The following is a 22601-nucleotide window of genomic DNA, read 5'->3' as shown; positions in this document are numbered from 1 at the left end:
TTGTATTCTTGAACGTGTCACTTCTTGCATTAGCATTTAGTGTGAAACTACTCCAAAGACTAGCTGTTTCACAGTAATTAAAAGTCAGGTCCAATAAGAGAGGTGCCTTTGCATCTGTGGTTTGAGAAGGGTCCTTCAGATGTCATCATCCCTCTGTACCTCTCTAGCAGCTTTTAGGCTGTGTTAGGAGCAGAGGAGGTGACTCTTCAGTAGCCACTGGGGGAACTCCTTACGTACATGCAGGCACTTCATGTTCCCTCTCAAAGATATTGTTTTTCAGAGTACAGGAGGAAAAGGGTAGAGCAGTCACAAGGATCACTTGTGGCCCTCCTCACTGAAAGGCCAGGGTGATTTTTGAAAGATCACATTCACTGTTCTCTCACCTCCCTCTCCCTCTTAGCAGTTAGGATGAGGGACCTCAGTGGCATGAAAATGAGAGGAACTGAATTCATCTGTGTACAGCCACGAGAAGGGAAGGGATAGGCAGTGAAGAGATCCCCAGCCAAATGAGGACAACTAATCCTGATGGCCATTAAATTTTTGTTCAGCATTTAATTATCCAACTTTATGACGTCTTTTTTAAAGGAATACTGCATCTTTAAGGGTCCCTTCCCTCTAGATGCACATGGTTGTCTTAGTAGCTGAGGCCACTGTCCCTTTCTTTTTCTTTCTTTCTGACTTTCACCCCCTCTTTCAGCGCTTCTCTTCTTCTGTATCTGGGTTGCTGCAGCTCCGTAGTTCACTTGCTTCAGTATTGTAGGGAATGCACATGTCTGCGCTTCTGGGTCTATTGTGTCCTGGGATTGTCAATTTTTTTTGAACCTCATTTGCCTCTTCCTTTTCCCTATTGTCAATTTGCTTTCCATTCTCTTTGTTAACCTCCTAAGTGCCTTCCCTGTTGGGAAAATGACTTGAAAGAAAAATGAATCAACTTTATTGCACCCATTCTATTTACATTTTAATATTCTGCATGTTTGGTTATGGGTGTATTTGCTGTATAAATATACACAGACGTTCCATTATACAATGGGTGTCAATTTGTTCTTCTCAGTTACATCACTGCAGGTAGATTTGTACTGGTCCAATTGAGGACAGCATTCGTCCCTAAATATATACAATGTATATGTGTTTGTATATATATGAATTAGATCTGAACCAAATTTGCACTCCACGCCAATATACAAACGGAGTATCACTCAAGCACATGAAAAAGAACTTACTATAATGCTTCTTTCCACTTCTCTATTGATGCATAGCACAACTTTTTCTTTCTGTTCTAACTATGTTTTAATTTTAACTTTCCTCAAAACTGCCTTGTGTTGCCTAGCCCAGCATTTGCAATGTTCTTGTATTCGGAAGCATGGCTAGTTGCACTGAGCAGGAAACTGTGAAATCTACTGGGCATATATTAAATTTGGCATTTCTGTTGGTGACCGTCTTGTGGAAAATGGATTTTCCTCACCCAGCCAGAGGTAACTCTGGCAGCTTGGGAGCCTGTTACTGAAAATGGAGAGAGAGGAAAAAAAAGAGACAGAGAGGAAAAAAGCACAGCATCTGCCTTAAAAATTATTTGGTTTAATAACACACCAGGTGTTCTTTATTCCTAATTAATCTCTGTTAATCTGAAAAAGTGGTGATACTTTCTTGAGTTTCGGTACCCTCACCCCTAAAAACTTAATAACCTGACTATTCTTTCCTATTTTGAGTGCTTTGGTTACTGGTGAAAAAAAGAATCTTGAAGTTTTTGATTGTCCCTTGGCATCTAAGTCGACATGTCAGATATTCATTCTGCCTTTAAAGCTGCTGTTTCGGACTCTTTTCAGCACAGCATCAATTTATTCTCCGTTTCACATTTGAAAGATTTCACTTGCAACCTTTAAGAGCCAGAGACTGAATTTATTTTAAATGAAAAATGAGATCCTGGAGCACAAGATGGCATCCACAGAGATAAGTGCTGGGTTGCTGAGCTGGTATGCTCTAGGTGATCTGAATTCCTGACTCTAAGACCATCATGACTAATAAGCCAGTAACAAAGCAGATTCACAGCTTGAGGTACAATCTTGTACCCTGGGCTCCCAAGCTGGCTCAGAAATGCATGCTTTAATAACCAATAAGTTTCACAGTTCATTCATGGCAAAAAGAGTACTTCTTACCAGGCCAGCTTGGGGGACAGAGGGACACTACACTGAGCAAAAAGGGGACAAAAAAAAACCCAATTTCCTTTATTACAGTCTGATATAACTGTGGCTTATGTCAGAGTCAGAAAAGAAATTCAGCATAACGTCTGAACCCCGTTGCTCTGCTGACTGCTCTCATTGGGATTTGGCTGGAAAGGTTTTTTTACAGCCTTAGAATGTCCCTCTCTGTATTCCCCAGTGCCAAAGTTGGGTGTGTCTGCATTATTGTGAGCAGGACAGAAGTTATTTACTAGTAAATCAAACTGTCCCCCTAGTGTTCCTGGTTTCTGAAGATGTAGGCACCTGTGGCAGTAATTATGACCATGCAGTTCTCCGAACAATATTTCACTCTGCTTTTCCTACTCTTCTCTCCACCTGCTTCCACATCCCCCTCTTTCTCTTTCTTTCTCTTTGCCTTTTCTCTTCATTTTCTCTTTCCAAGGATGGCGAGTGCTGATCCATTGGGGTAAGCTCTAGTTTTGGATTATTCCTGTTGTGGGACCTGTTATGACTTGTAGAGAAACTTCTCATTTGCACTTTACAAATACAATACAAGTGGATATAGTTCAGAGAATGAGACTTCTCAGCAGGGAGACAGAGAGAGATGTGGGAAGAAGCATTTTTGGTGCTTTTGTGTATGTTTGTGTGCTTTTAAGTTGGAGTTACACTCCATATAGCTTAGTTTGGGGTTGTTTTTTGTTCTCTCATCTGTATGTTTCAATGTCTGTGAGCACACAGAACTAATCTCAGACACTGTGTAGGTACCAAAATACCCGAGAATATCTCCCCCTTCTCTTTTTGTATCTTCTTGATACCTTCCAGTTAACTTTGATCCTAATTTATCCTTTTCTCTTTCTTTTTTTTTTTTCCTTTTTTTTTTTTTTTGTTCCTAAGATGAAGTTCAGTCCCATCTGTGTTATTAAAAAAAGTACTGGGTATTTTCTCTCTTTTGAGTATAGATTTTCTTAGGAGGTGAGCAGATGGCCCTAAACACAGATATATCTTCAAAGCTCTTTATTTTGAATTTTCAATAAAGAGAATAGAGGTATGATTAGAAATGCAGCCCCATTTTGAATTAGATTTCCATTTATAAATTCTTAACATAAGGGGAATATTTATTAATAAATGATTTAATAAAAATGTTGTAATAGATCACTACAAACTACAGTCAAAGCTTATGAGAAGGTACAAACTGAGAAGGCTAATTAGCACCAGTAATATTTATATTAATAAAGCATGTTTGTAACATGCTTTACGAGTTATTAATTCTTTCTAAACCATTTATAAATGATTATCATGTAGTATGATTGGCCAGTTAAGGATGGTGGTGCTGTTTAACATCACCTTCTTTGTGTGCTGGAAGGAAGAAGAAGAGGTGTGTTATCAACACCTGCAGTCAAAAATCACTGCGTGCTTTTTGTAAAGGCTTCATCTTCCCAAAGGATATTACTATGAGTAGACCTTCTGACATAAGCAGAAGTATGTTAAGGCGTTAAGGCTGGTATTGTTTGGACAGTTGGGACTGTAAGACAGAATGGCATTAGAAGTAGTCTATTCTTACTCCTTAGATCAGCATCAGGAAGCAAGGAACTACAGTTTGCATTTTTTGGACACCCAAGAGCAGAAGTGATGAAATGTAATACACAGTGCCTGAATGTTCACTATTGCTTATTAATTTGGGTAGTTTTCAGGGGTTTCATACCCCAAACTGCAGTTTACACTCTTTTATTTTTACTTGAGTGATCAAGAAAAGAGGAGTATCAAATGCCACCCAATTTATGCTTTAAACAAACAAAGATTGGCTGGATATTTTGGCTATGCCTTTCAAAACTATGCACAGAATCAAACCAACTCAAAATTTTGAAGGCATTTCACCCAGGGGCACAAGTCAGATGCATTACTGCACGCTGCATGCATGCTGCAGGCTCTCCTTCTTGGAAGCATGGCTCTAGCTTGACCAGCTAAAAGACTGTATTCAGCATCCTAGTAAAACTGTGCTATGAAAGCAAGTTCTGCTGGGACTGCAGCAAGGTACCAAACTCACTTTTTATTGTAGGAAAAATTTCTGTGAGGTGGTTATTCAAAAACAAAACAAATGCCAAATGTGAGCCAAATGTTTAAAGCTGGCTGCAAAGCCTATGCATTCTATTGGTGTATAATAGCTGATGCACTGTTTAAAGCACTTGAAAATTAATCTGAGTGAAGGGCTATGTGGAGGTGCTCTGCACTGTACTATATGTGTACTGTGGTTAGCAGGTCAGCTGCTTTTTCTTCTTTCTTGTGCCTACACCTCAACAGTGTCAGGCTTCAGCCCTTGATTCTTAGAGCTCACAGGAAACGGCATTTCTCTTAAACCAGCTGGAAACTGGATTCCAGCTCCTTGGGTTTACCAGTAAGACATCAACTGATCTAACACAAATTGGGCCTTACATTGTAGCAGCTGACTAAAATGAGTAAAAACTTACTTTAAAACAAAGGTTCTTGTAACTGAAGTATCAAATAGATTGAATAAGGTATAAAGGCATTGCATATATGAGCTACAGCCCGCACGTGCTCATTTCTTTTCAGTGCTTGGCCTCTTTCTTTCATAGCTCAGATGTCTCCTGCTTATTGTCTGTCTTTGAGATGGGAGGAATAGCACACAATGACTTCAGTACCCACCTTATGTTTAGTGCTCTCTGTGGCTGCCCCTACCTAGAACTTGCGTCCAGATCCCTAAAGACAGATTTATTTTCATTTCCTCCCTCCACGTTTGACAAAGCAATTATGTCACTATTGATGGGACTTGAGTCTCTTCTTGGGTCCCTAATGTGGCAGTTGTGTTTGAGGGAATGCTCTTTCACTGAGCAACTGCATTAACTTTTCTGTTTGTTTTTTCAACAACTTTTTGATGACTTCCATTGAGTTAATGCCCAAGCAGACAGCAATGCAAAACGCAGATCAAAATGAGTCACACAGTGTTCATAGATTCCTAGATTGTTGTGTGCAGTAGTAAGCTATTGGAATAACTACAGATTTAATACTTCCAATGACATTTAATGCCTGTAGAGTAACTTCTGAGAAGGTTACTCACTAATAGATATTTCCTATCAAATACGCTTAGTGTGTAGCCAAAAGAATGTAAGATGATTTCATATTTTTCTCCTTTTTCCACATGTAAGATCATCCAGGGTCTGCTATACTAATGTGCTGCCTGTACAGCTTCCTACCTTTATTTTCTGGTGAGGGGGATACAGATTTAAATTCTCTCTGTTCTCATTGCAGCATTTCAGCGTAATGCAACTTTTTCATTACTTTCTTTTGGCCCTGTCCCAGTTCTGTCCACCTGACTCTGAGATACAGGAGCAGTGCATGTGTTTGTTTGTTTGTTTGTTTGTTTGTTTTAAAATGAATTCCAGCATTTCCTAGCTAGGGTGATCTCGATGGGAGGAAAAATCTCTCATTTTTGCTTGTTGGCATTTTTGTACTGGAGTATAGAATCTGCTGCTGTTCTGAGTTCTTATAGCCAGCTTGGAAACTGTGTCACATTTGTAGAGGTAAATTCTGCAGGATTTATTGAATTGCAGAAGATGCAAGGAAGAACTTCTCAGTCTGGCTGTTATATTCCGTATCAACATGTTCTTGTAAAAGGGAAAAGTTTTGATAATGTACAACTCTCCTTTCACCCCAGCACTTAAAATTAACCCAGGGTTCTTTAAACTCTTCCTACTGCTCCTCTATACAATTTCCAGTGTGGACAAACTAAGATTTGCTATAAGACCTAAGACCTACTTCTTATATATTTTTGCATGTAAATCAGCAACAGAAATAAAATTTGTTTGATAGCAATCATGTGGATACTAAATGCATTTCTAGGAGGATATCACACTAACTCTCTCTTCTGTCCCCTACCTCAGGCTCCTAGGCTGGATGAAAACACAGTACACAACAACTCTTTTTTCAAATATTGCTTCCAATAAGGAACTGGGAGTTGGGAGGGCGGGACTGCCATGTTTTGTCCTCCATGTGTGTGATCATTTTTGTAAAAAAATAGAAGGCAGTGGGGTTGGGAGGGGAGCATTCAGGACTTGGAAACATCTGATTGCAAAAGAGGAAATAGCAGATTGGAACTTTTAATCAAGTATCCTGGAATTCAGGTGAGTGTCAGAGAGGACTTTCCCACCATAATTAAGTATTGGTGGGAACATCTCCTAGTGGTAGTTAAACTCCTAAACAGGTGTTTAACTGCATCTTTGGGCACCTAAATGCCTCACAAATCTTGTGCAAGGTAATTTATAGGCTTGTCTTGTAATTTATGGTTTGGAATAAGCTTTTGCTGATGACTCATACAAGGAAGATTTTAACCAAACTTCCCATATGCATGACACATCTGCGTTGCACTCAGCTATTTCAGTTATAGAACGGGCACACAAAATAGCCTATTGAAAGCAGAGCAGACAGTTCTCCCTTTAAAGCTACTTTGCATAAACCTTTATGAGCGCCTCATATTACGATGGTGCAAATTTAAGTTCAATTAAGTGCCAAGACTGAGCTTCTAAATTTTGTCTGCCGTACTGTCATGGGCAGACTGTGGCAGGATACAAGGAGGGAGATTCTGTGTAAAATGAGTGCCCCAGTTTTTCATGGTGCAAATTTAGATTTAATTTGGAATAAAAAAAAAAAAAAAAGCATGCCAAGTCTGTGCTTCTGCCTTTTACCTACCTGTGATGGACAAACTGGAAAGAGATAGAAGGAAAGCCATCAGTGAGTAGTTTCTGCAGAGAGAATAAGATCTACCACTGTGTTCAGTTTTAACTTACTCTTTTTCTGGAACTACCTCCTGTTATGCAGTTTACATATTTTTTAGCAATTTTAATACTCGGATTTATTTAGGAATATATTTCTAGAAGTCCATTTCAGAAACAGATATTTTGATTCTTCTAAAACAGGTTTAAAAGTTCAGAAATCAGAGACAATTCATGGCCTAAATTTCTTTTATATTCCCTTATATACAAGCTGATACTAACCAACCCATATCAATTCTAAATATGTGTATATACACATGCACAAATTCAGTCAGCTTTCCAAGCATCTACAAGATTTTATGTTTTCAAGTACATTACCTGAAGGCAAATAATTGCTTTCATTGCTCTTAGTATAGGTGAAACATTGGTAGATAGGCTAAATTGGCATGTTGCTTGGTGGTTGTTGACCAGCTAGGTTCTTAGCCAACTTCTCTGCTGTGAGGTGTTTCAGTCTTCAAGTCAACTTTCTTTCTATTTAAAGCTACCTCTGGGGCTTACTCAGTTTGAGTCATGTGGAGGTTTTTCTCATAATGGGCAGCCCTCCTTCTGGAAAGTTGTTCTGCTGAAATGTTTGTTCATTTGGCCTGTGCCTTTTCAGCATGTTTTAGTATAGCGCATTCATATGTTTTGTTTTGTTGTCTACAGCTCACAGTTTTATTAGATGGCCTTTGCTGGAGAGCATAAGAGCATTACAGTGCAGGTGGCCTTGTCAGCAAGTAAAGCAGTTGATTCTCTATTGATTGGCTTTTTTTCTTGGAGGACACCTGGGCAGTTATCCTGCTGCTGGTGAAGTTATCAATAACAGCAGAACTAGCTATTCATAAACAAAACCTGGCTTGTTTAATGCAACAGCTGTAAATCTTACTGGGGAACAGAGCTGTGAAATCCATCAGTGAGAAGTTGGGGGAACTTGAGAGAGTGTGAACTTTGATTTCAATGGGAAGTCACTGCATAGGGAACAATTATGTATCTTGGTCCTGAAGGCCTGCTTTTTTCCTTAATATGTGGAGGAACTCCCTACCTTTTTGCCTTATGCACATGGTGGCTTTCTATGTTCCTTGTGACAGAACATCTCATTCTGTGACCCCCAGCACTGTGTAGGAGAGAGTCCTCAGCACCAGCATGCATCTTGACAGTCCTTTTTGAATTCAACAATTCCACTTGCGCAGGCCAGACACCGTAGTTTTCAAGGGCTTGATGGCCAAAAAGAAGGTAGCAACTCCTGTAATGAAAAGGGATTATAGCTTCCTCCTTGAGCAAGCAGCATTTCTTAGAGTTTTGTTGTGAGAGTGGGACAACTGAAAAATGCGACAGTAGTGAGAGGAAAGAGTCGTGCTTTTCCAGTGACAGTCTCCCAGTCTCCCTCCTTCCCCTCACATCATGCCTGTGCCTGCAGTGGCTGGTGTTCAGGGTTATTGCTTGTTTACATTTTCTGAGGGCCTTTTTCTTATTGTGTCCATTCAGGTCTCGGTCAATCAGCGGCGCTTCATCTGGGCTCTCCACCAGTCCTCTCAGCAGTCCAAGGGTAAGTGGTTCTGCTTCAAGATCCGTTGGTCCAGTTCACTCACACATGCTTGATGCTTTTCAACATCTGTTGCTGCAGAGCCATGGCTCTTAGCTGGGATGTTTTGGTTTTCCTTCGCAGCTTGTAAATTTCCATGAGTGCTGAGGGAAATGTTGTCTACAAATCCAAGCTGAGAATTTTCCATACATTGTCCCTGCACTATTAGAGGTACCTCAGGGATCTCACTGTGCCCCTGTCCTTTTTCAATCTCAGAAGTGCATTGAATAACATTGTTATGACTAAACACTGCTATTTCCAGCTGAGGTCTGTGTATGACATGGTTTCAGATCACGTATCAGAAACTGCTTCACAGCTACTTTCAATCAAACCACAGCAGAGCATCAAGCCATGCTGGCTACAATCAACTTAATTCAGTTTGCCACGGAGTAGCTTGGATTCTAAAGTCAAACAAAATCAGTTTCACAAATTTGAGGAACAGCAAATTTAAAGGGAGAGTAAAAAGTTAATTAATTGAGGGTATCGTAAATCCCCAGTAAGGTGTATGCTATAAAGACAATCAGGTGTAAGTTTACAGGCTAGCAAAGCTTCCAACTCCTTGCTTTATTGAACTGTTTTCTGAAACATATTCTGGGTTCCCCTATTTTGCAACTGACAGAAATATGTTTGCAGTCTCCTCTGTCTCCTTAGTGTACCAGGAACCAGTGAAAATCCATTTCCTTTCTTTCCCTCTTGAATGGCAGTGGGATGAAGCAGATATCTGAGAATTCTCATACCACTGCAGAATGTACTGAAAAAGAGCAAAAAGAGTTATGTGCATAAAATAAGCATCCAGAGCTGCAAACCTTAGACCTGATCTCATTAATTGATCTCTCGGGATCAATTTCTGACATCTCAGTAGGACTACATCAAAGAATAAGGATGACAAGATCTGTTCCGTAGTTGCTGTATCTTAACATTATTACTTAATAGGCAGTTGATTAAATAGTCTTCAAAGGGATTTAGCAGCCAGATGGCATTTTCCACAGTTCATAACCATTTTAAGGTAGGTCAGATTTGTGGCTTAGAAGGTAATGTTGGAATAAAAAATTCTTTTAAAGTTCCTACCTGTGTTCTAATAGCATCTTAGATTATTGAAAGGAGAATATACTTTAAAAATCAAATGCACATTTCACTGTATGCACTGCTTAGGTAAAGTTCTATGAGAAATTGAATTCAGTGGCAACTAAGAGTTGTTAAATCTCACAGGATCTTGCTAATGGTTTTCCCTATTGTACCAGCTGAAAGACAGACCTGATCTCGTTCTTTGTTATGTTACTAGAAATGTGGTAATTAAGGGTGCCCATTCAGATTAGTAATGGTTTAAGTGGGAGTTTAATTTGACTTTTTTCCTTCAAATTTGTTTCTCGAATTTTCACGCACAAATGATTTAAAAATTGCAAGGAAATGTTTGCAATCAACAGTTTTTGACTTTTATCATTTGAAGTCATTTGCAAATGATTAGTAGTCAGATGCTGATAGTGACTTTCATAAATTAACCACTTTCTTCATCTTTTCCCTTTTCCTTCTTGTTGGTGATCAGTATGGACCAGAATGTCAAACTTAATTTTAACTTTACAACTCTAATAGTAATACAGACTTTTTGATGCAGTGATTTTCTTTTAACTTTAATGGCCTAACCCTAAGTTCTTCAAGTAGAAAGCTTTGATGGAAACAATTATAGACATCGCTTTAAATACATCTCTGCAAGTTATAAACGTGGCAGCATTGTGTTAATCCATCAGACCCAGAAAGTAAACTTACTACTGCTGCATGTGCTTACCTGACATGTGAGACAAGGTTGCATTTACATGGCATGCCTCGACGTTGCCCGAGTAGAGCTGCTAAATATTCAGAATGGATAATAATAATAGTAATGAAGATGATGAATGCTTCATGATAGTTAATAATTTGTAAAAAATCAGAACATGAATGCAGACCAAAGGTAAAGAGTTTGAGTGATTATATCTATTTTTAAAAGTCTGCCAGTACTTGTAATCTGGGGTGTTAACAGCAATGTTTTTGAAGGACATTCATTTTGTTTTAAAAGTGACTTTTACTTGCAACTGTGCCTTGAAAAGGCATCTGTCTTCCCAAGTCTGTGTACGCTGTTCGCTGATTCCATATGAACAGTTTCCCAAAATGCCTGTTACATGTTTAAATGTTATTGTTTGGGGGAAAAAAAAGAGTCATAATCCCATTTTTGATAACTCAATGTTGGATTATGAACTTTATCTTTTTCTTTTTTTTTTTTACGATGTATCTTACAAACAGTGGTCCCCCCCATACCCTTTCACAGAATTGGGACTTAATGTCAAAGACTGCTGTAACTGTATGACAGAAATCTTAATTATCAAGCTGTCCTTCGACAGCATGAGAGATGTTGCAGGAGAAGCATAAAGACTGATGGGAAATATTCTCTCTTCCCGGATAAATGAATTTTCCAGGCCTTTCTGAAATTTTTGCTATAGCTATTCATAAAATAAGCACTGAGCTGAGCTCACGTTTTCCTCTTGGCACTGTGTGCTATGAAACCCCGAGTGGATGCTGAGTAGCTTAACCGTCCAGGCCAGGGGAGGAGGCCAGATGCCAACATGGCATTGCTCTCCCTTTCCTCCCTCCTTCTGCAAGGATAGCTGTAGCTGATGTGTGCCTTAGCCAGAGTCAGGGGCAAAGAGGAGGGACAGAGGTTCTGACCGGTGTGTGCAGTAAGCTCTGTGTATCGCCTACCACTCTGTTTGTATCACACACCTGTTTTGAGTTCCATCTCTCCACTGGGTTTGCACATGGGCACTTTGAGCTGAAAGAGGTGGTCCCATTCTTGGCATATCTCAATTTGTGTGTGGCTTCAGTGATTCTTCCCCTTCCTCACCTCCCTAAGCATTGTGCTTCTCTCACTGCAGGGCGATCAGAACAATCCCAGAGAGATGACATTTCTCTCTTCTTTTTTCTTGATTACTTTCTTTCATTTTGTTTTTTACTTTTCCTTTGTTTTACTTTTCTTTCTGTTGTTTTCCTTTGCTGACACGTGGTTGGTTAATATGATGAAGCCTGTTATGACACTGTTGTTCTTGCTGCTGCCGCTGCTGCTGTTGTTGATGATGCCGTGTTCCCAGCTAACTGCATGTCTTTTTTTGTTTTTTGTTTGTTTGTTCGTTTTTGTTTCTTTGCAAAATCCCTCCCCCACTACCCCTTCACCTCCATCTCTTGTGTCTCCTTGTGACATGATGCATCTTTGTGACTCGGATGGATTTTATTCTGACTTTCCTTTCTCTGCTCGCCCGCTCTATGCGTATTTCACTGTTTTTGATGTGCATGGACACTCCGTGTCTGTCTCGTAGCCTATCAGAAAGTTCTTCATCCCCCCTCAGACCTCCGACCTCCCTTTCTCTCCCCGACCCCAAGTCTCCTTGGACCCCGATGCTTGTAGGAACGCCTCCAGGCCTGGACATGTACTCCAACCAAAGCCAGCACTTCAGCCCAACCCAAAGACGCAGACTTTGCCATCCAAGAGCAAATTGGCCGAAAAACCACTCCAGTCTACTAAATCCAACCCACTCCCTTCCAGCAATACCAGCGCGCCCTCTTCTCAGAACAGCCCTGTGCAGAATGCCCCGGGCCGCTCGCCTGCTGCCGGCTTTAACCCACAGCTGGCTGTTCCTAAATTGCAGACCAACCCTATGTCTCCTGTTAGATTACTCCCTTCTAGTACTGACCCAAGCACCAAATCTATCCCCATCATACAGGTCACCCCTCACCCCTCTCCAAGGGGAAGTCCCCTCCCTACCCCCAAGGGGACACCTGTCCATACGCCAAAGGAGAGCCCAGCAGGCACACCCAACCCAACACCACCATCCAGCCCCAGCATTGGAGGAATGCCATGGAGAACACGGCTCAACTCAATCAAGAATAGTTTCCTGGGGTCTCCTCGCTTCCATCGCCGGAAATTGCAAGGTGAGTACTCTGTCCAGATGTACAGGGTGGGTCTGATTTGGGCAGCCATTCAGCAGCAAGTTGATACCTCTCTTTTGTTCTCAAAAATTTCACGTGCCGAAAACTGAATACTGATACAGCAAATGAGAGTGATAGCATCAAGCAGTGCTAGCCCAAAATGTATGTCAGCAAGCTCTGTAAATCCACTGCACTTGCTCCAGCAGCATCTCCTGAGCCCTCTTCACACTTGAGTAGTACAGACCTTAATATCATTGACATGGTTCTTAGAACTAAGGAACATTTTATCTTCAGATCATCACTTATTTTGCCAGCAAACCTAGAGCTATGGTATTTCACCTATGCCTGTACTCTGCTGCCTCTCTGCAGCAGAGGCCGAGCTTTCTGCTGAAAAAGAGACAGCCAGTGACAATAGACTGAAATTGTTCTTTTGATGAACAGTTTGTTTGATCTTGGTTAGTGCTTTTTTTTTTACCACCTTGGGTAATTGGTATAAAAACTGCCTTAATACAATCAGCGTTTTCATTTCCATTGGCTTTAGTTTTAAGAGTCTAGAGTGTTGAGATCAACAAAATTGTTTTCTTCGATCTCCAGGTAGCTTTTTGCATTCAGGCAAAGGGCACCCAAATTCCCATGCACTGTCCTCAGATATAATCAGCAGCCATCCTAATGCCAGGATCCTTTGGGAGAGCAGGATTATAGCCATGAAAGAGTTAGGTTTTGTTCTGTGATTATCAGGGGCATTGTCCCTGAGATGGCCAGAGAATTGCTGAGAATTGCAGCAGTGACTGAGCTCCAGCCAGATGGACTTTAAAACAAATGGCCTGGCATGGGAAATTTGTACATTGTTCTGAAAATTCCACAGGGATTCCTCATATTTTCGGTGACTAAAGGAAACTTTGCATAAAACCCCATTGCATAAAGTGTGAGAGTTGGCTCTTGAAACAATAGTAAACAAGTTTTAAGGCAATCAGATTGGCACGATGTTTGGGATTTCCTAGTGATTTAAGAAGTAGTAGAACAAGCCTTGAAATGCATCACTTGATTAGATACAATAATCTAGAGGCACATGACCCATTTTAAATGTCAGAAGTTGTCTGCAGAGGCAATGGGCAAATGAAAGGGTGGTGCAATGTCACAATTTTTTCATTGTTATAGAACCAAAAAAAAAAAGGTGTGCTGATTCATTGATTTCTTTTCTCCCTTCCTCTCTTTGGCTGTGTGTGCATGGGCAGTACCTACACCAGAGGAAATGTCCAATTTAACCCCAGAATCATCCCCAGAGTAAGTATTTTACCAATACTCTACTTCTTTTCCACCACCTACCAATGTCATTTCATAGCCTGAATGTTGTAGGGTGACTGTTTCTGCTCTGAATCAGTATCTGACTGTAGCCAGTTATACGACGACTGGGACTGAGATGTCAAAATAATCCCTCTGTTAAGGGCCTGAGATAAAGTCTATACCTCAGTAATGGCTGTGGGGTCAGCTGGTGATGAAACAGTCTCACAGTAACCACCTCATTTTTACTCATGGCTTGCTGAGTTTAGTAGTCTTGGGACATCTTCTCATTCTCTTCTTTCATTTGGTTCTCAAGCACATCACTCTTGGGGATAGTGAATGGCTTATATTGGCACTAACTATGCAGTAGAGGGTCTTTCTCTTAGAGCGTGTAGGTTTGAATCCTCAAGATAGCATGCAGAAGCCTCTGCTCAGATGATTCAGAGGAATCTTTGGCTGGGATAGTAAGTGCAATGTTAATTCTGGATAGCAACTCTGGGAGGTGGAGAAGCTGCTTCATATTTACCAGACTTGTTCCTGAAAGTCCGTGTACATTTCAACCATTTAATGGCACAAATGTGCGTCACTGCATGGCAGGTTTGGAAGTCCTTGCCAGAGAGTGCTGCTCCAAACGCTTCCTAATATATGCAACAGATGCCAAATTATTCCTTTTTATTTTCACAGCTTGTGTTTGTGCACCCAATACCCATAGGCTTTCCCTGCCAACCAAGGCAATTTGGCCTTTCATCAAAATACTTGTGTGAAATATTCATGAGTCGTAGATGAAAATTGCAGGCCCAAAGTTTTGTAATTGGTGATAATGGTACTTTCCCCAGACCTGGCATGTAACTGATGTAGTATGTGCAATCTATTTCTAATGGTGCAGAATGGAGAGCGATAAAGACTACAGGAGAGGGAGAAGTAAGGAACAGTAAAGTTTAGTAAAAGAAATTCAGGAAGAAAAAAATGAATAAATTGTATTTCCAACATTTTGGACCATGTACTAATGGAGAGGCATGAGAGAAAATTCACAATATTAACACATCCTGACAGAACAAATACATTATATTCTCATCTTGATTATTTTTAAAGCTTTTAAAGCAAAAAAAGCACTGAATTAAGTTTCTTCCCTTTGTATCCTCTCCTCTCACCTTTATGCATGTATGTTGGTTGAAGATCTGTGAATTTATTGCCTTCTCTGCTTCCCACTCACCCTTTGAAAACTGGTGAATGAAACAGTGCCTATCATTCGAGGCAGTTTGGATGCAAGTCAAAGCCTAGGGCCCTTTTTTCTTTTTCTCTATAATTGCCAAATTAATGAGTTCAATTGGGCTGCACCCTCCAGTAAACATAATAAAAGTCATAAAAAATAATGAGCTGGATTTTATTTTAACAGTTGATATTTCATTGCTCGGTGCCCAGAGTGTCTTGGTGGTTTTTTTTTTCCTGCTATTCTCTTCCTTTCTGTAAGAAATAAGGTATCCTTATCAAGAGCTCTATTGAACTCATGGGTTGAGCAATAAAAATATATGTCCTTGATCTAGTACAGCATTTTTCAATGACTGCCACTCTTTTAACAAAGGCTGATGTTTAGATGATATGCTTTGACATGTCTGGGTAGTGCAATTCTTTCTCATTTGAAAAAATCCTAGAAAATGTGCTAGGGATGGCATTTAAAGAGACATACCTCCAGCTGCTTTAGACACGTAAAGCTCCAATTGCTTGCGTAAAAATGCTGTTATTTATGCCAAGCAGGTAGATCTACAGAGGTTGCAGATCCATGCAATCAGAGACAGGGAAGACAGTGAGGCAATGCAGTCAGACGCTGCAGAAGTAGAAAACAGAACAACATTACAGCAGTCAGAAATTCAGTGTGAAGTAATAAAGCACTTGCCTGTATTTTCATACTGACCTTTTTTTTTTTTCCCATCAACTGAACACCTGATTAGATTCCCAATGGACCCAGCCTCCCATGTATCTTCTGTCTCCCTCCTCATTAGGAAGCTTACCATCACAAGAAACGTTTGTTTTCACTGTTTAGAGCCTGATTTTGGAGGGTGCTAGAGCATCTCATTCATTGCTAAGGATCTTTGAATCATACCTGTTTTAATCCAAGTCAGAAGTACTTCACACACCTCAAGAGGAGGGACTCCCTTGTTGTATGGTTTCACTCTTAAGTGGCTTCTTCTTCAGCAAACCTATTCTCTGTACAGAAGCACAGCTAGTTCTGCCATTGTCAAGGAGAAAAATGAGTGTGTGTGTGCTCTGTCTTGATCCAGTTCATTCCAGAAAGAGGAGAGACCACTGGCATCTATTCTGTCTCATGTGACTTGAGCAAAATTATGTATTGAATTCCAGTGATTTGCAAGCTGGATCATAGCCCAGGCTATCAGTGTATCTTTCAGAGTCAGTGTTACTGGTGATAACCTTGCTGAAGAGAAGAGCACAGCTGCACTCTGCAGACTCCAGACCAAGTTTCCAAGCTGAACAAGAGAAATCCTTGTGTTCTGTGGCCCTCATAACCTGCACTCATTAAGAGACCTATAAATGAAGGCTCCACAAAATGATTAATAAAAATACAAATATGAAAAGTAGTATTTTAAGATGGCAGATCTGCAGTTAAATATACATGCTTTTTGCAAGTTCAGCTTCCAAGGAGCGTGTGTGACATACATTGGGCCCCTTGAGTCCTGACAGCCAAGCCCTGTTCACATTATGATAGATCCCAGCCTAAGACAACCAGACATTTTAGATAGATAACCAGGTGCAAACTTACTAATGAGCATAGACCCTTTACATGCAGGGAGCTATTGCCCCAGCTCTCTGGAGGCTTGCGGAGTTGTTATGGTAGGTGTGAGACACATGAGCTAATTAGTATGTAATTTCCTTTCACACTCTAACCCTGGCTCCTTAACGACCCATTTAAATGAGAGGCCCTTTCTCTTTACTGCTCTCCATGCTAATCTTTGGCTCACTGGTTTAGTTACAGCTGCCTCTGAATGTTTTAGGGAGTGACTTTTCCAGCCCACTTTAATTGAGTGGGGGGCAGTGACCAAATTGCAAATGACTCCTTTTGTACTCTTATCTCTATAACGGGTGGACACAAATGAGTATTTGCACAGCTGACATGCAGTGTTTCCATGCTCCTCTCTTCCTTCATCTCTGCCCTTCCTCATTCTGTGTCTTTGCTACCAGGAAGGGGTTCTCCTAATAATCAGCACTTTGTTGGGGTGCACAGCAGTCCTTTGTGCAGATGGCTTTCCTTTCCTGCAGTGGCGGGTCTGTAGATTGTCTTGTTCTGTTGAGTGGTGAAAATCCCCTAGAAGTGAAAGCCTATTGCTTGCCATGGCACATCACAAAATATCCAGTGGAGTGAAAAAGTTGTTCAAGGCAGGTCTTTTCATCTCTGGCTTTTTCATGCTAAATTTTTCTTGGCTAGAATATGATCCCACATGACAGTGGGATTGAATGCACCTTCAGCAAATTTGGAGATGGCACCAAGCTGAGTGGTGCAGTTGACATGCTGGAGGGAAGGGATGCTATCCAGAGGAACTGGGACAGGCTTGAAAGGCAGGCCCAGTCAACCTCATGAAGTTCTGTAAGACCAAGGGCAAAATCCTGCACCTGGGTCAGGGCAATCTCAAGCACAGATACAGGTTGGGCAAAGAATGGCTTGAGAGCAGCCTTGAGAGAAGGATTCAACAGGAGCCAGCAATGTGCGCTTGCAGCCCAAAAGGCCAACCATATCCTGGGTTGTATCAAGAGAAGTGTGACCAGCAGGTTAAGGGAGGTGGTTCTCATGTCTGATGGCATCTTCCTTCTCCTCAATGCCGTAACTCTCAGAGGTACTACCTCCAAGTTCTGATTTCCCCCGGTAATATACGTGCCCCATTTTTCCTTTAGCTGATTTATCTTAAATGTGAATTTCAATAAAGTGCATCAAGAAGATGGAACAATAAGCAAAATCAAACATTTGCTGATATGATCAGTGTTAAAAAAAGAACAACTTGATTTTATGGTGATACCTCCATCTGATGCTGAAAGGAATGATGGAGTTGGACTGCTGTCCGTGGAAAGCCTGCACTGTGTTTTGTGTGGTGCTGAGATCTTCTTTCTTAGTACTGGAAATTTGTTCTTTTGTAAGAAAGCCAGAGTTTGTTCCTTATTAAACTCTTGCTGAATGGGACTAATGAATGAAAAAGTCTTTGTCCTGGCTCTATGGGTAGCAGTGGATTTCATCTGCAGGCAGATCGAAGGGCCAATGAAACCTTGAGCTTGTTTTAAAAAGTGACTGTCAGTCTAAGAAGACACATTTGGGAATGGAGCTTTCCAAGTCTAGAAACAGTAAAGAGGTAGAAATGGGCAGGGGTAAACTTAAACTGCTGTGCTGACAACACCCACTATTGTCACAAAAATTGAGATCCCTGGAGATATCTCAGAAACATGTCCCCAGCTTTACAAGGTCTGCGCCAAAAGCAATGCCTTCTATGGTATTACGTCGGCCCATGTCATCTGATGTTGGTGGTATGGCAATAGAGGTGCTCCTTCCCATCAATATTCAGTTACATTTTGTTGCTGTGTGATAAATGGCAGCAGAGGGGCAGTCTGATGGAATGGCATCTGACGTGGAAGGTGTGTCACTGAATTCCTCCATGCGGAAAAAAGTGACATCTATTTATATTTATTGATGTTTGATGAACATTTATGGAGGCCTACCAGTGGAAGAGAGCAGTAAGGTAGTGGGTGATGTGTTTCAGCATTGGTGACAACAACAGTGGGGCACCTGATTCAGATTTTTACAAGTGCAACACGCAAGCTCTTGTTCATAGGTAGTGAAAATGCATAGTTAATGGTGGTGACTGTGTTGAAAAATAGTGTTTTGCAGCTGAGAATTTGCTCGATCACATAGTGTTGTTACGTCTTTGTATCGGTTGTAGTTTCCATGGAAATAAATAGGAGGCATTACTTTTAGAGAGACCTATGTGTATGAATTATGTACGTGGCATATTAATTAGTGTATTGGCTTTATATAAAAGTTACCATTGCTGCTGTTCTTTTCATGGCTGGTCACACATCTTGCAAGATTTAACACGGTGGGGACTGTTACTTAGACAATTTTCACTAAGTGAGTGGGATATTCATAGACTCTGTGAGCTACCTGTTGTAGTAAAACCACAACTGGAGTGTTACCAATAATTTCTTGCGCAGTTTTAAAATATTTTTTTTTCTATCTGGAAGGTATCTAAAAAGTAGTGCTCAATATTCTAAATTATCTCTTTCTTTTTCATCATGTCAGGCTTGCCAAAAAATCCTGGTTTGGTAACTTCATTAATCTGGAGAAAGAAGAACAGATTTTTGTGGTCATTAAGGACAAACCACTAAGCTCCATTAAGGCTGATATTGTCCATGCTTTCCTGTCGGTAAGTCAGCCAAGCTGCCTGTTGGATGCATTGCTCACTGGTCAGATCTGGGACTCACTGTGCCATGTCTGGATGAGGTGCTGCCAGTCAGTGAGGAGCTACGAGAAATGGTTTAGTAGCTTGTGGTAGTAATGGTAATGGGAGGATGGTCGGACTAGATGATCTTGTAGGTCCTTTCTAACCTTGTGATTCTATAATTCTATGTACTAGGCAGGTTTCTTCTCCTGCAGGTGCATCCTCTGTGCATTTGATTTATGTGTTGTGTTGATTTAGGCATCTATTGTGTTCTGTCTAAATTTCTAATTGTAGAAAATATTCTGTGAGAAGAGATTTCAGCCTTCTGAAAGGTGAAGTCTCCAGGTTGGCAGTGCTTGGAATTTCAGTGCAGTTAGAGAACACTGGTAATACAGTTTCAAGACAGTAATTTGCTGCTTTGTCACACTTCTCTTAAGGTCACCATCTATGCAAAAGTCTTGGCTTCCCTGGCTGTGCTCTCCATCACTTTAATTAGACAAAAACCTGTGTCATGTCTGCATTTATTACTTTAGATCTTCTCTCCTCAGCTTTATGACAGATAGAATGGTAATTTCCACTGGTGACCAGAGTCTCAGTTGTTGTACATACTCCTTATTTACAATCCAGGATAGTCTGCAGTTTTAGCAGAGGAAAATGATTTTGTTTTGTTTTGTTTTGTATTCAACAGAAAGTCCTTATTCTCACCATTTGCAAGTACCAATAAGAAAAAAGTCAGTACAGTAAATTTAACTTGCAAGATTTTTAAATTCAAGGATGTTTGAAGCATACTGAGACCTTATTTTCCAATGGAACTGAGAGAAAGCAGCTCAATTTCTTATATAGGTTGTTGAATTGGTATTGTTTTCCACAAAATATTACTCTCCTTTTTAGTCTTTATGATGCTACAAAGAATTTCTTCAAAAACAAAAATCCAGTTCTTTTAACTGTTCATACACAGTGCTGGCATACAGAGAGTGTGTGCAGTATGCATCAAACATTCAACCATCAAACAATCCATCTCAGGTTGGTTTGAAGCAGTTCCTATACTGGTTTCATGCATTTAGCTGTGCTTGTGGGTTTAGTGTAGTGTGCACCACTGTTTGTGCTGGTGATCCTATGCATACCTCCACATCTGTGGGGTGAGATGCAATGCGGTATGCAAACTCTATGAATCATCTCTACAGATAAGTTCTAATTAAATGTATTGTCATAGCCTGATAAGTAAGTCCTTAAAGACACCTTGAAGAACTCATCTCTCATAATTCCTCCTAAATTAGAAGCCAGATTTCCAAATGGTTAGAGAGATCTTTTGAGAATTTTGTCCTTTGTGAAGCAATAAATAAAATACGAGAGTAAGTTAAATTTTGGCAATATCTGTTATTGGTGCCTGCCTGAAAATTAGTGAGTTGTGAAATTCTACTGTAAGTCTGATGATACAGACATTGGATCACACCAGAAGGCTTCTCAAAATTGTTTTATGTATTGATAGGAATAGTGATTTGGGTAAGTACACATATTGTTCCTGTGGATATTCCAGACACTTGTCTATGTGTCTGATACTTGTCCTGATGTCTCTTTGATAGCATAGAATCACAAATTCAAGTCCAGAAGAAAAAACAGCAAATCTTATAAATTTTGCAATTATTTCCTTTGTGCACTGGCTGTACTGTCTTCTACCAACCTGTTTCAGATTCCAAGCCTCAGTCACAGTGTCATCTCACAGACAAGTTTCCGTGCAGAGTACAAGTCCACAGGAGGTCCTGCTGTCTTCCAGAAGCCGGTTAAGTTCCAGGTGGACATAACATACACAGAAGGGGGAGAAGCGCAGAAGGAAAATGGGATCTATTCTGTCACTTTCACACTCTTATCAGGTAACTATGGCAAAGCTGCAACATGGGTGCAGGTTGTCTTTGTCCTTGCTGATATGGAGGCCTGCAAAGATATTTCTGCTAGGGCAAAGAATATAACTATCTTGACCTGAAAGGAAAATTCCAACAGTGAGCAAGAGGATATTGGGATCAAGAATGGCAGTGGTAGTAATGGAAATGGTGGGAGGGCAAAAGATTCCCCAGAGGCGAAGTTGCCACCACCATAATGAACAATGCATAATTAATGCTGCTCTGTTCACCAGATATGAAATACTTCCCTATACTATATCCTTGCTTTACTCAAAGGTCTCAGTATCTCATCTGGGCACTGTGGGCCAATGATTTCTCCCTTTGTACAGAAATATAGGATCTCTTTTTTTCCTGGCTCATCATATGCCACGCACAAAGTTTAAATTAAAACAACAAGGAAAAAATGTCCCTAATCTTTTCTGTCTTTACAAAATAAGCCGTCTTTCCTTTTGTTGAGACCAACACTGCGAAGCTTGTATTTATATTGGGACTTTATAATAGTTCCTCAAAGCTGTGCCTTCAGGTGAAGCATAGCTATGCTATATGTACACTTATGAGGATGAGACGGAAGGGAAGATGTTTGTGACCCTTTCCCTCCAGCCTGTGTTACACGAGGATTCAGTTCACACTCCTCTCACAGCCATTTGTGCCTCTTCTCTCCTCACAGGTCCAAGCCGCCGTTTTAAGAGGGTAGTAGAAACCATTCAGGCACAGTTGTTAAGCACACATGACCAGCCTTCAGTGCAGCAATTATCAGGTAAGTAGTTTCTACTGTTGAGCACCTTGCTTCAGAAAGGACAGGAAGACAAAGTGCCTCTCAGTACCAGGAGGCTGAGGGAAGCCATCCCTCTGAATACAGCAAGAACCTAGCTCCATTCAGACAGAGCAGTAATTTCCTGCACCCACCCTCCTCCTCCCTCTCATCCCCACTCCAACGCTCCCAGCGCATTCCCCGGTTGAACAGCTTTTGCCCTCCTCCCGCCCAAAGAGCCATTTGCCCTCTTCTCCATCAAAGGCTGCATTATCAGTTGATATTCCAGATATTCTCAGGTTCCATAAGCTCCCAGAACAGGGAAACAGTCTGGAAGATACCAGTTTTCAGTCTCTTCAGGCATGCATTAGAAACCTCCAACTTCAGAAGGTTGCAGAAGAAAGCTAAGAGCTGCTTTTAAGTAGCCATTAACTACAGTGTTTTCAGTTGGTTGGAAGGTGGCTGATAGTTTCCAGTAGTGCGGTCATATTCCTGTGGTAGCACAAGTCACACGCTAAGGTTCTGCAGAAACTATATTTTATTGATTTTTAAAATAAGTTCCAATTTGTCGTGGTGGTAAAGAAAGGCTTACAAGTATGGCCCTGTGCAGTGACATCAATCTGAATCTGCAGGCAGCCTGAAATGATAATACAGAAACTGGCCTCATCCCATTGTTAGGTAGCAAATGTTCACTCTGACAACCAGTGGCACTATGAAAAAAATCAGTGTTAGCTCTTCTATCCTTTAAGAAGACAGAATAAAG

The 22601-nt window shown here is 40.7% G+C and overlaps 1 protein-coding gene across 21 annotated transcripts in view; it reads left to right on the top strand.

Moving 5' to 3' along the window:
- Positions 1 to 22601, top strand: part of BRSK2 (BR serine/threonine kinase 2) — a 299114-nt gene that overhangs the window by 257402 nt on the left and 19111 nt on the right. For 7 of the 21 annotated variants that reach the window (XM_090140616.1, XM_090140613.1, XM_090140607.1 and 4 more), the window contains 7 exons: positions 2620 to 2643; positions 8426 to 8486; positions 12269 to 12476; positions 13709 to 13757; positions 19051 to 19174; positions 20880 to 21060; positions 21755 to 21844. In XM_090140616.1, coding sequence (XP_089996742.1) covers positions 2620 to 2643; positions 8426 to 8486; positions 12269 to 12476; positions 13709 to 13757; positions 19051 to 19174; positions 20880 to 21060; positions 21755 to 21844 — 737 coding nt within the window. Of the gene's footprint in view, positions 1 to 2619; positions 2644 to 8425; positions 8487 to 11863; positions 12477 to 13708; positions 13758 to 19050; positions 19175 to 20879; positions 21061 to 21754; positions 21845 to 22601 lie in introns of all 21 variants that reach the window. The other 14 variants (XM_090140608.1, XM_090140610.1, XM_090140612.1 and 11 more) reach the window with 3 other exon arrangements.

The sequence above is a fragment of the Phasianus colchicus genome, chromosome 5 (assembly GCF_987193195.1).
Source record: "Phasianus colchicus chromosome 5, bPhaCol1.hap1.1, whole genome shotgun sequence".
Lineage (NCBI taxonomy): Eukaryota > Metazoa > Chordata > Aves > Galliformes > Phasianidae > Phasianus > Phasianus colchicus.
The sequence above is the reverse complement of the archived record's forward strand: the minus strand, read 5'-3'. Positions and strand labels throughout refer to the sequence as shown.